Source organism: Podarcis erhardii (assembly GCF_964252035.2).
Source record: "Podarcis erhardii genome assembly, chromosome: 1".
Lineage (NCBI taxonomy): Eukaryota > Metazoa > Chordata > Lepidosauria > Squamata > Lacertidae > Podarcis > Podarcis erhardii.
In genome coordinates, this window is record NC_138497.1 from 9,367,316 (window position 1) to 9,381,120 (window position 13,805).

At 46.7% G+C, this 13,805-nt stretch overlaps 2 protein-coding genes across 2 annotated transcripts in view; both read left to right on the forward strand.

The window, feature by feature from the left end:
- SIX6 (SIX homeobox 6) overlaps window positions 1-13,805 on the forward strand; it is a 284,160-nt gene that overhangs the window by 256,351 nt on the left and 14,004 nt on the right. The gene's annotated exons all lie outside the window — the stretch shown is intronic.
- MNAT1 (MNAT1 component of CDK activating kinase) overlaps window positions 1-13,805 on the forward strand; it is a 140,043-nt gene that overhangs the window by 89,625 nt on the left and 36,613 nt on the right. Inside the window, exon 7 of the mRNA XM_081865379.1 lies at window positions 8,196-8,317. Coding sequence (XP_081721505.1) covers window positions 8,196-8,317 — 122 coding nt within the window. The remainder of the gene's footprint in view (window positions 1-8,195; window positions 8,318-13,805) is intronic.

Consider the following 13,805-nt stretch of genomic DNA (forward strand, 5'->3'; position numbering starts at 1 on the left):
TATGAAACTGACACTTCTCCAGTTTCACCCACAGCCGGTTTTCTCGCAGCTTGCTCAGTACCTCTCTTACATCTCGCACATGCTGCTCCTCATTGTCTGAGTACACCAGAACGTCATCTAAGAACGCTACGCAGTTCTTGTAGAGCAGTGGCCCCAGGACGTGATTCATGAATGATTGAAAACAGGCGGAGCCCCCTTGTAATCCGAAAGGCATAACGGTGTACTCAAAGGCCCCCAAGGGGGTGAACATAGTGGTCTTCCACTCATCCCCCTTTCTCACACGTATCAAGTTATATGCCCCCCTAAGGTCCAGCTTGGTAAAAATTTTCCCTTTTCTCACCCGTGTTAGAATGTCATCAATTCTGGGCATAGGGAAAGTCACTGGTTCTGACACTGCATTTAGGGCCCTGAAATCACATACAAGCCTGGGCTTGCCTGTGTTTTTTTTGTCCACAAAGAACACTGGGCTGCCCCCCACCGCTCGTGACTCTCTGATGAAACCTCGCTTGAGATTCTTGTCAATGAACTCCCTTAACTCCTGCATCTCACTGTCTGACATTGCATACAGCTTGCCCACTGGCAATTGTGCTCCTGGGAGTAAGGTAATTTGACAATCAAAGGGTCTGTGCGGGGGCAGTTTATCTGCTTCTTTTTCGCTGAATACGTCAAGCAAGTCAGCGTATTGTGGTGGCACCCTCCCTTTGTCCATCACTTCCATCCCTGCTAGAGTGCCCCTGGCGCCTGCCTGAGCCTCTCCCTCCTTGCAGTGTTCTAGGCAATGTGCTGATCCAAAGGAAACCACTCTCTGATGCCAGCCTACTAGCGGATCGTGTAGCGCCAGCCAGCTCATACCCAAGATAATAGGAGCTCCTCCCAAGGTGGCTACGTTAAACGCTATCAGTTCGGTGTGTCGTGCCACCCTCATTATCATTGGTACAGTCTGTTGGCTCACTTCTCCTCCCAACAGCTCCCTCCCATCAATCGTGGTAACCTGCAAAGGCTTACTCAATGGGATAGTCTGTATTTGGTGTGCAGCTGCAAACTCTTTGCTCATGAAATTACATGAGCTACCTGAATCCAATAGCGCCTTTATCTTCAGTGGGTGTCCGTTTGCCAGTTCCAGCAACACCTCTATCACAAGCGCTGGTCTTGGAGGTTCCGGCGTGGGCACATTCATTACTCCCTGGCCTGGCTGCTGTGCCCTGATGTTGGCAACCAGGCGTTGGCTTTTACTGGCTCCGTGATTTCTTCTTCCTCCTTCCCCCCAACAGTTCCCGCCATCCCTTGCCATTCCTTCCTTTGCGGACAGACTCTGGCAAAGTGACCTGGCTGCTGGCAGAGATAGCATCTCTTGCCGCTCTTTCCCTCCTTCTTCCGCCCTTCACTGGTGTTTGAAACTGCGCGCGCGCGCGCTGTTCCAAGTTCCATCGGCTCTGCTGGCGGGAAAGGCTGCTCCGGAATCTCTGGAATGCGGAAGTCCTTCCAACGTTCCCCCTTTCCTTCCCGCTTTTCCATAGCTCTAGCTTCCTGGCGTGCCCCAATGGACAGCGCTGATTTAGTCAGCTGATCCATAGACTCCGCCCTAGGCGCCCGGGAAAGTTCATCTTTCACTGCCGGAGAGAGACCTTCTTCAAACAGCATTTGAATAGGTTCACTAGCAAGGTCCCACCCAAGTCTATGAATCAGCATGGTGAACTCAGTCCAGTACTCACGTACAGATCGGCTCCCCTGTTTACACGCCATTAACTGCCTGCGCACCACTCCCTGCTCGATCTCGCTGGAAAACATCAAGTCCATGGCGCGGAAAAACTTCATTGTGTCCTTTAAGATTTCATTATTGGCTGCCATCAGGGGCCGAACCCAGTCCCTCGCCCCTCCCTCTAGATGGCCAATCACGTACGCCACTCTAGAGTTCTCGTCGGGGAAGTCATCAAACAGTAGATTGAGTGCATATTGCATCTCTGTCCTAAAGGCTTGATAGTTCCGGGGATCCCCCCCAAATTTCTGCACCAGTCCAGGCACCCGTCTGGCAAGTGGGGTGGTCTTCCCCTTATCTGCATCTTGAGCCCTCCTCTCCTCGAGCCTCGCCGTTTGCAGTGCCAGCTGGACCTCCAACGCCCTGTACCTTTGTTCCAGGCTTGGATCTGCGCCAGCTCCCGCTCCTGCTCCTCCGGTTCCGGATGGTTCGCTCATGATGCCTTCTGCTTGCACAAGCTGCTTTCAAAGACTGTCAGATTGCTGTGGTGGGATAGTGTGCTGCTTGTGCGTAAAAGCTTGATCCCTCTGGGGTTTGGCTGGTCATCCAAACCGATGCACTAACGGAGCCCCCAAAGCATGACTCCGTCAGTCGCTGGTAGAATCTGACAGTGGGCGTCTACGGAATTTACGCCAACATAAAAGCTCTTTGACAGACATGCGCTTTCGAGACTCTCTGCGTGACAGTTTCCGGCGAAGGGTGGGCGTTCCCAACGGGGGTCCCGTTACCTCTCCACTACTCTCACTGGAAGCATCCCAGAGCCTCCCCTCCGCTGTGACTCCTGCACTCCCCCTGCTGGTTCCCTCTTCTACTGCAGATTCTCTCCTATTCTCCTGTAGCCTGTCCACTACCTGTCTCTCCGATGGCAGTTCCCTGACACCCATAAATTGGCATGTATAAAGTTTTATAATAAGTACGAAGCCTTTGGTAACACCACATACGTTATTGTAACTAAGCCTAAGTACGTGCAACTGAAATAATGGCATATTCTTGCTGGATTAGCCTTGTCTCCATTTCCCTCCCCTTCCTACAATGCCAGCCTTGTGTCAGCATCTAGACTATAGTCTCTTTGGGGCAGGGACCTGACAGCTCATTCCTTCTAGCGCATCATGCATGTGAGTGGAAAAATATTAATTAAGAAAGAAATAATATTGATCCATGTAGAGATGAAGGATACAGCTTTCCAAATACTGACAATGGTCGTAAAAGATCTACACTGGCTTTCAGTACATTTTTGAGCACAATTCAAAGTGTCAGTGCTGACCTTTAAAGCCCTAAATGGCCTCGGTCCAGTATACCTGAAGGAGCATCTCCACCCCCATCGTTCAGCCTGGACACAGAGATCCAGCGCCAAGGGCCTTCTGGCGGTTCCCTCGCTGTGAGAAGCAAAGCTGCAGGGAACCAGGCAGAGGGCCTTCTCAGTGGTGGCTCCCGCCCTGTAGAACACCCTCTCATCAGATGTCAAAGAGATAAACAATTATATGACCTTCCGAAGACATCTGAATGCAGCCTTGTGTTGGGAGGTTTTTCATGTTTGGTGTTTTATTATGGTTTTATATTTATTGGAAGCCTCCCAGAGTGGCTGGGGCAACCAGTCAGATGGGTGGGGTACAAATAAAATTATTATTATTATTATTATTATTATTATTATTATTATTATTATCATCATCATCATCATCCATATTTCTAGCTCAGAGTTGTTTTCCAGATCATCTCTTCATCCTGCTATAAAGGAAGCTATAAAGGAGATGAACCTAGAGCATTTGGATTTAGATATTAATGCCAAATGGTGGGGGGATATTTTTTTCATCCTGACGTCCGCATGCCCTTGCAGAGCCCATGTGCCACTGGTGATTGGGGCCAGAGGCAAAAAGTGGGTGGGGCAAGGGGTGAGAATTTGACCTTTGTACAGAAGGCTGCATTCCAGCTACAGAAGTGCCAGAGGTCTATATCTGTCTGTCCAGGCAAACAAGGGGCAATCTCACGGTGCAAAGGGCACATTCCAGCAACACAAAAACACTTGAAGTGGGCATGGGGCTGGACTGCTGTGGGGTGTGCCCTGGGGAGGAGTCAGAGCCCCCAGGAAATTCTGAGGTCCAGATACAGAGGCCTGAGGGGGCTGCATTTGCTCGGCATCCCTGCATTTCATTTGGGTGAAGGGACATAGCACTTTGGTAGAGCATCTTCCTTGCTTGCAGAAACCCCCAAGTTCAGTTCCCACGGAGGGCTGAGTGAGTCTCTTTTCTCGAACCCTGAACAGCTGCTGCCAGTCAGTGTAGGCTACTTTGAGTTCGATGAACCAATGGCCTGACAGCTTCTTATGTTCCTACTCTCACAGCTAGTCCGTTAGCAGATGCTGTTAAAACTATTTTGTGACAAATGAATGCAGTATTTTAGCTGCATATATCTCTTATGTGGGGGCAGTGTTGATTTGTTATTGTTTATAATAATAATAATAATAAAAATTATTTATACCCCGCCCTCCCTGGCCAGGGCTGAATTCAGGGCAGCTAACACTGAATATAAATTATAATAAAACATAATAGAAAAAAGAAAAAAGAAAAAACAGTTGATTAAAATACAGCTTAAAATACAGCTTATAATGTATTTTATTTTGCATTTTTACACTGCGAACCTCCCTGTGATCTTCAGATGAATATACTAAATAGATAGATAGATAAATGAAAACCCTCCTCCCTCCTGTTTTAATTCTATAACTCATATTTCAGAATCCCTCAACTCCTGACCTTCATTAAAACAAACTATAAAATGTGCATCAGGAAGCTTGGTGATTTGAGGTTCCCTCTATACATGAAACTCTTGTGACTTTTCTGGGGGGAGGGGTGAAGTGTTTTCATCTATTCTTTCTCCTCTGATTTTTATGCTGTCTTTGTGTTTTGGAGAGGTCCCATGTGTATGTTTGTTTGTGCGTCTGTTTGTCTGTCTGTGGGTAATTACCATTGCCAGGGTAACAACGGGGGAAAAATAGAGCAGGCGTCAGATCTGTGAAATTGTGAAGTAGCCAATGCTTTTTCCATCTGGCACTTGCTTGTACTTAAAAAGCAGAACAACAGCAACAAACTTGAATGAATTGTGAGGAGCAGGAGCCCGAGTTACTCTGCGAGGCCAGAATCCCTCTTTGCCTGGGAATTAAAAGGGCAGGGATGGCATTGCACATTTCAGCTTGACACTTGTTTGTTTTCACAGGCTGCAGAAGATGGGGAGGGTTAGAGGTTAAAATAATACTAAACGGGGTCTTCCTCATCTATCGGTTTTACTCTCCTCTTCCTGGGTGTTATTGTAAGCAGCTTGAGCAGAATGTGGAGTTTGGGGGAGGTTGGTGGAAGTTCAGGAATATGACTTGGGGTGGAAGGGATGGGATAGAATGGAAATTTGGGTTGGGGTTTTGCGTAGCAAGCTGATTCTCCCTTAGGAAATGCGTTGAAAAGTGTGGCGTGAGCAAATGACTAATGGGAAGATGTGTAAACACCCCACAAGCAAAGTGGGATGGATGCAGAATGAATGCCCACTGTCCTGTAACTGCTCTGTAAACAAGTCAGAAATGAGTCTTGGTAAAAGACCTAATAGGAATGTAAACTTTGCAAATCAAGATGAATGCTGAAAATCTGGATCACCCGGGAGGTTGGCTGGTGTGTTTTCTGTTACCCTGAGTCCATCTCAGCTGCCTCAAAGCCCCCACGGTTTCTGCTCTTCTAGAACTACCAGTGAGACTTGCAAAGCCTCTGGGAGGTAAACTGATTCAGGGCTGGTATACACGTGCTATAATAATAATAATAATAATAATTATTATTATTATTATTATTTATTATTTATACTCCGCCCATATGGCTGAGTTCCCAAGCCACTCTGGGCGGCTCCCAATCAACTATTAAAAACAATACAGCGTTAAATATTAAAAAACTTCCCTGAACAGGGCTGCCTTCAGATGTCTTTTAAAAATAAGATAGCTATTTATTTCCTTCACATCTGAAGGGAGGGTGTTCCACAGGGTGGGCGCCACTACCGAGAAGGCCCTCTGTCTGGTTCCCTGTAACTTGGCTTCTCGCAGTGAGGGAACCGCCAGAAGGCCCTTGGCGTTGGACCTCAGTGTCCGGGCAGAACGGTGGGGGTGGAGACGCTCCTTCAGGTATACAGGAACAAGGCCGTTTAGGGCTTTAAAGGTCAGCCCCAACACTTTGAATTGTGCTCGGAAACGTACTGGGAGCCAATGCAGATCTCTCAGGCCTATCTAAGATTCACAGAATTGTAGAGTTGGAAGATACCCCAAGGGTCATGTAGTCTAACCCTATGAAATGCAAGAATCCTTCCCACAGCCGTCTCAGGTTGGGCTCGAACCCCCAACCCTTTGGTTAAAAGCCAGACACACTGACCAGTTGCGCCACCATTCCACACCTCGTCCTCCCAAGTGTCAGGCCAGATCATATCCTTGCTGCCATTATCCTCCCGAGTTAAGTTTGAATCTTCGTTTACACACTGTGTGGAAAATGTAAGTCCTATGCAAGCAGTCTTGTAATAAACCTTTGGATGGTTTCGCAGTTCCCAGAGTTGCAAAGAATGGACAGTGTACAGTAAACGAAGCAGACCATGATAAGTCATGAAACACCCCCCCCCCCAAATCCCCAACAACAACCCCTTATCCCTGTTGTCTTTGTTCTTGGAATTTTTTCCATGTACCATTTGGAGTCTGTCAGTATCCCCTTTACAAACATTACAGCGTCCAGAGGGAATGAGACATTCTTACCTGTGACCACAGAATCAAATGCTAGGCCTGATAGGGTAAAGCAAAGCAAAGGCAGATTTGAGGCCTGCAGAGACACCCTGCTGTCTTGATGGACAGGCCAAACCTGCCCGAGCTAAAGTTTAATTCCTACTTTCTCTTTTCTCCTTCCTCTATTCCTATTTCTGCTTTCTCCTGCCTCTGTCCTAGCTTCCTGTCAACTCAGAGTCAGGGATGCAATGTTGAAACTCTGCTTTCATGAAGACCCGCCAACCTTCAAGTTCAGGGAAAGCCAATGTACTTAGAGTATACTAGCATTTAGCATTGTTGATTACTGGTGGGTTCCCTCTCCCCCCTGCCCAGCCAGCCAGCTTTAACGAAGGGGACACGTGCCGCTGTCTGAATGGGCAATCCCTGTTGTAAATTCTAGAGTTCTTTCAGTGTGCAGGAGGAATCGGAGCAATATAATCTGCTCTTCTGCGAAAAGAGCTGGTCTCTGGTGGCGAGAAATTCGAAAGTCAGTGAACTCGTATGCAGTAGTACCATTCCACCACCAGCCTTCACCTTCCTCTGGTCCCCGTCAACTCCATAGTCTCCGATGTTACAGATCCAATGTCTCTCAAAGTATGAGGTTGGTCTCCTTAAGGACATGTGGGAACCACCAAAGGCAAGGAGGTAGCATTTCAACTGCATCTTAAAAGCTGACCCAGTACAAGAAGCCATTGTGATATATTGGACAAGATTGCGTGGCTGGCAAATGCCAAGTTAGGTGAGAATTCTCTGGACATGATGCTAAAAACATAGGCTAGCGTTTCAGGAATGAGCTGCAGTGAATCTTGGGCTGGCATGCGCTCATCTCCCTCCTGTTCTAGCATAGCTGTGATGCAAAGATTGGAAGCTATTCCTAGTGTCCTAAATTTCCTGCAGCTTGCTGTGTTATTTGAACCAAGACAACCTGTGGTTAATCTTGACTACAGTTCGTTTAAACAAGCCAACTTCAAACCATAGTTTATGAAGCAGGCTTGTTTCAACTAACCGTGGTTACGATTAACCATAGTTTATGGTACAGATGATATGGGAATTTTAAATGAGTCCTTATTGTTTCTCAAAGGCAGTTAGCTTGCAAATGTGCCATCTGAAGTTAACCTATTACGTCTCTGTGTTCCTCCTTTTCAGTTATGAAACAAATGGGAATTTGCTGAATGAATTAATTGTTACTCCATTGTAAAAGCTCATCCTGAAAACCATTATGCATGGTAGCTTAAAAAGCCCTGCAGAGATTAATTAAAAGTAGCTTCCCCTTCTTAATTAGGGCTCTCAGGAAATAATTGATTACAAATTGCAACAGGCTTGCTGCACAATGTTTGCTTGATATTGCTAATGATAAGTTTTTACCTAATTAGTTCACCGTTGACATTGGGAAGCAGCTGCACTCAGTTACAGTAAATCTGACATTAGTAAATCTTATTTTCCGCCCCTCCCCTTCCAGAAGAATTATCCTTACCAAACCATTATTCCCATACTGTTGAAGTCCTAGGGAAGAATGCCAAGTTAGAAGCAGGAAATGGATCATATAATAGCTAGCATGTGCTGGATGTGATGTTTTCAGTCCAGCGTTGTTCTAAGGGTCAACATTACCTTCGTTGTACCAAAGCCCTAAAATGTAACCGTCTTCTACATCCTGGTGTAACTTCCCAACAGGGTCAGCATATTTCGTTGGGACCTGTTCCAAAGATCGAGGAAGTGCTCTATGAATATCAGCCATTGCATGTGGAGACCTACGGGCCGCCAGTTCCAGATATTGAAGTGTTGGGGAAATTTGGGTAAGTTTTTCCTTATTTATTTATTTGAACCAACGTCACTGTCAGTGAAATGGTATTCAGGCGGGAAACTTGCCACCTTATCCCCCAAATAAAGGGAGGTGGGGGGGGGGAGTGAAAGCAAAACAGACCTTAATGAAATACTAGACTTCCTGCCCAAATCAATGTTTTGTTTGGGTGGCCGAATATAATTTTTTTTTTTTTTGGTTTTGTTTCTCTCTTTCTGCTTTTCTGGTCTTTTATAGATCAGCTGAGAATTCGGCTGGATCGCATTCATGTTTTCAAGGTTGCCGTTGGCAGCTAAGGAGAAGTAGCTGTTCATTTTCAGTTGCACAGCATTAAAGAGCAAAACCCCTCCAAAAATGGGGGCGGGGGGCGCCTTGATTTGTCCAGCCATAGGAGGCCAGGAAAAATAACAGGGCTGGCCCTTTGCCATGAGAGCGGTTAGATTTGGCTCTCTGGTCCAAAGCTCAGTGGTGTGTTCCATCCATCAGGAGAGCATCCATTGTCCAAGCTCCATTTGACCCTGGATTGGGAGTACTGGCTTACCTCCTTGTTCAATTTGTGAGATAGTTCCAGCTGCATGAAAGGTCTTTCCCATGGCTTCAAAAATGAAAGGCCCTTTTTGCAGATTTTTCTCCCTCTCTCCTAATACCAGCACCCAGGGCACACTCAGCTCTATTTCTCCTTTACATCTGCAGGTGAGGCAGTGGAAGTGCTGGACTAATAATAATAATAATAATAATAATAATAATAATAATAATAATTTATTTATACCCCACCCATCCGGCTGGGTTTCCCCAGCCACTCTGGGCGGCTTCCAACAAAATATTAAACTACAGTGGTCTGTTAAACATTAAAAGCTTCCCTAAACAGGGCTGCCTTTAGATGTCTTCTAAAAGTCTGGTAGTTCTTTTTCTCTTTGACATCTGGTGGGAGGGTGTTCCACAGGGCGGGCGCCACTACCGAGAAGGCCCTCTGCCTGGTTCCCTGTAACTTGGCTTCTCACAGTGAGGGAACCGCCAGAAGGCCCTCGGTGCTGGACCTCAGTGTCCGGGTAGAACGATGGGGGTGGAGACGCTCCTTCAGGTATACTGGACCGAGGCCATTTAGGGCTTTAAAGGTCAGCACCAACACTTTGAATTGTGCTTGGAAACGTACTGGGAGCCAATGTAGATCTTTCAAGGCCGGTGTTATATGGTCTCAGTGGCCGCTCCCAGTCACCAGTCTGGCTGCCGCATTCTGGATTAGTTGCAGTTTCTGGGTCACCTTCAAAGGTTAGTGTCTTGCCTCAGTAATGGACTGGATGAGAGCCAACAAACTGAAGCTCAATCCAGATATGACTGAGGCACTGTTAGTGGGTGGTTCCCTAGACCAGATGGGTGGGAGATCGCCTGTTCTTGATGCGGTTATACTTCCTCTGAAAGGGCAGGCTCACAGCTTGGAGGTACGCCTGGATCCTTTGCTGTCGCTCGAGGCTCAGGTGGCCTCAGTGGCCCGGAGTGCCTTCCATCAGCTTCGGCTGGTGGTCCAGCTACACCTCTATCTGGACAGGAATAGCCTAACTACTGTTGTCTGTGCTCTGGTAACCTCAGGGTTAGGTTACTGCAATGTGTTATACGGTTCGGAAACTTCAGCGGGTGCAGAATTCAGAGGCTGGGTTACTCACTGGAGCAAGAAGGTTTGAGCATATTACACTGATCCTAGTCCGACTGCACTGGCTACCAATTAGTTTCTGGGCCCAATTCCAAGTGCTGGTTTTGACCTATAATACCTCAAGGACCACCTCTTCCCATATGAACATACTTGGACCCTGAGATCATCTTCTGAGGCCCTCCTTCGTGTGCCTCCTCCTCGAGAGGTCCAGAGGGTGGCAACGTGAGAACAGGGCCTTTTCTGCTGTGGCTCCCCATCTGTGGAATACTCTCCCCAGGGAAGTTCGCCTGGCACCTTCATTGTACACCTTTAGGCACCAGGCAAAAATGTTCCTTTTTAGGGATGTCTTTAATGTTTGGTGATTTATTGTATTTTAAATATTTTGTTGAAAGCTGCCCAGAGTGGCTGGCGAAACCTGGCCAGATGGGTGGAGTATTAATAATAAAAAATAATAAAAATACCAATAACAATCAGGCCTTTGGTTGTCCGGATTGGCATCCCACATCCTATACCCTTTTAAAATGTGGCTCTTTTTTGGAGGGTGTGTGTGTTGTTGTTATTGGGTCATTGTTCTTATTTTGATTTTATATATTGTAATCTTTTCTGTGAAGCACCCTGAGACCTCTGGATATAGGGTGGTATATAAATTCAAAAAACAAAACAAAACAAATAAATGACGCTGAATGTTGGAAGGTTCAGAACAGACAAAAGGAGGTTCTTCCCACGGCACAGTAAAACTTTGCAACTTGCTCTTGCGAGAGAGAAGTGACGGCTGCCAACTTGGATGACTTTAACAGGAAACTAAAAGATTCTCCTAAAGATTTCAGAATAAAGCATCACAAAGGAAGGTCAAGTATAGAATCAGCATAATTAGCAAGGGAATAAAATGCTATCCTAAACACAGAAGGTATCTGCCGCCTCCCGTGGTTCATCATATTCAGCAACCAGGTTCAAAAATGCACAGCCATCAGCTTACAGGAAGTTGGGTGGGTTGAGGGCGATGCTGCTTTCCGTCATTCTCATTTTGCCCCAGGATACTTTTGGGCCCCCGCATTATAAGTATTGGTTGTGGAGGGTGGGAGAGCAGGCTTCCTTTTGGCCCTGGTGCTTGGAGAGTAGGTGGCAAAGGGCCGTTCTCAAACGTGTGCCAGCCCTGACACCAGCAATGTCACATTGACAGTGCTGTTCTTCAAGGGCTTCAGAGTCTGTGGACAACAGTTTCACGGCCGGTTTATAGCAGAAGCTGGGGGAGGGGGCATAATAGCTATCTTAATCTAGGGCCTGGCCTCATCCGAGCAAAGCTACAGGGAACCAGGCAGAGGGCCTTCTCGGTAGTGGCACCCGCCCTGTGGAACGCCCTCCCACCAGATGTCAAAGCGATAAACAACTACCTGACTTTCAGAAGACATCTTAGGGCAGCCCTGTTCAGGGAAGTTTTTAATGTGTGACATTTTAGTGTATTTTTGGTCTCTGTGGAAGCTGCCCAGAGTGGCTGGGGAAACCCAGCCAGATGGGCGGGGTACAAATAAGTTGTTGTTGTTGTTGTTGTTGTTGTTGTTGTTGTTGTTGTTGTTGTTATTATTATCCGCTGGTCCCAGTAGCCTTTGTCCTTCAAGGTGATGAGCTGAGACTAAATGTGGATCCTTTCATATGCAACAAAGCAGTTCAGGAGATCCGTTCTTCACTCTTTTGCTTCTTTGGGTAGGGAATTCATAGGGAATTAACCTATGATGTCATTGTGTAGTGTTTGCTTTGGTTTCTTGAGGGTCTGCCCCAACTGTTTTATTTGAGGAGCCCTTTACATTTTGGGTTTCACATCTTCTCACTATCTGGTGTATCAGGTTATTAGAGGCAAATGTTAATTAGCTTTCCCAGCCCTGGCACAGCAGCCTGAGCTTGCAAACGCCACCTGTTAGCAGAACAGCTGCTTGGGCCTCCAAAGCCCTGGGATTCCGAATGACGAGTTGCAATGTGTGGTGGTAAGGAATGGGCCTCTCATTCCGCATCAGGAATCTCTCAGCTCTTGGCATTTCGTGTTTTCCACTAGAGTTTTGAGAACCGGCTTTCAGCAGCCAAACATGAAACAGCCTCCCTGTGTCATGCTTGCTGGCACACGGCCTGAAGTCATCATGTGACATTCGCTGTTTGTTAAATGTCCTTGCTCTTGCCTAAAAGCAGTACATGTAACAAACACTGTATTTTTCGCACTATAGGACGTACCAGACGATAAGGCACACCTAGTTTTTGGGGGAGGAAAACAAGAAAAAAAATATTTTGAATCCCAGAAGCCAGAATAGCAAGAGGGATCTGGCTTCTGGGATACCGTGTGGCTGTTCTGGCTTCTGGGATGACCACGCCAGGCCTCTTCAGGGCAGCGGGATGAAGGCTCCCCCTGCCCGAAGAGGCTGCGCGCGGCTAAGACAGAAGCCAGAACCGGCACGTCGCTGAAGGGGCGTTGCACAGTTCTCCCTCTCTGCGCAGCGCCATTCACTCCATAAGACACACTCACATTTCCCCTTACTTTATAGGAGGAAAAAAGTGCGTCTTATGGAGTGCGTCTTACGGTAACTAACATGGGTAAGAGACTATGAGCCAAAAGGCGCACCCTGCCAATTTTGCTAGCTGTTGTGGGTATCTGCATTAGGACCTCAAGACCCTAGGTGAGGAGATGGGGAGCCAACGTGAGACACCCCACCTGTCGCTGGACTGCAGCTCTTATCATTTCTGATGATTTGCCCTGTTGGCAGGGTTAGTTGGAGTTGGCATCCAGTGCCATCTGGAAGGTGCAGTGTTAGAAACTCAGCTATATAAACTGGGCGCCAAGTGGCTCTTCAATCCAAGGTTCCAGTTGCCAAAATGGAATGCCTGGTTGCCATTTTGGGGCAAGACAGCTCTGAAGTCTTGTGTTTTAAATGATGGGCTGTCAGTGATTGATTTTCATTAAACATCTGGCTAGTTCAGATGACGACCTTGAGCTAGCTTTCTCCCGATTGAAGTGCAGGGTGTTTGAGAACCGGGACATTCGCAGAGAAAACAAAATCCTTGTTTACAAAGTTGTAGTACTACCAACCACTCTTGTGAAACATGGACCACTTATAAACACCATCTCCAACTCCTTGAAAGATTCCATCAACGGTGTCTCCAAAATTTATACACATCACTTTGGAAGACAGGAGAACTAATGTACTGGAAGAAGCAAAGATGACCAGTGTTGAAGCAATGATTATTCAACATCAACTTTGTTGGACTGGCCATGTTGTTCAGATGCCTGATTATCGTCTTCCAAAGCAACTACTCTACTCCGAACTTAAAAATGGAAAACATAATGCTGGTGGTCAACAAAAGAGGTTTAAAGGCTCTCTCAAGGCAAATCTAAAAAAAGTAGTATAAACACAGACAACTGGGAAACACTGGCCTGTGAGCGCTTCAATTGGAGAACAGCCTTTACCAAAGGTGTAATGGGCTTTGAAGATGCTTGAACTCAGGACGAAAGGGAGAAATGCGCTAAGAGGAAGACAGGTGTGGCGAATGCACACCGTGATCAACTCCTGCCCAGAAACCTATGTCCCCACTGTGGAAGGATGTGTGGATCCAGAATTGGCCTCCACAGTCACTTACGGACTCATTGTTAAAACTGTGTTTATGGAAGACAATCTTACTCGGCTACGAGTGATCCCCAAAGGAAGAAGAGAAGAAGGTGAAGAGCTTTGAGAACTTAAAGAAGAAAAGTCACTTGAATCAGGGACAGTCCATATATATTGACTGGCCTATTCTGACATCTTTTTCTGAATGGTGACACAGACGACCATTCATAATGTAGGGATAGTCTTCACAA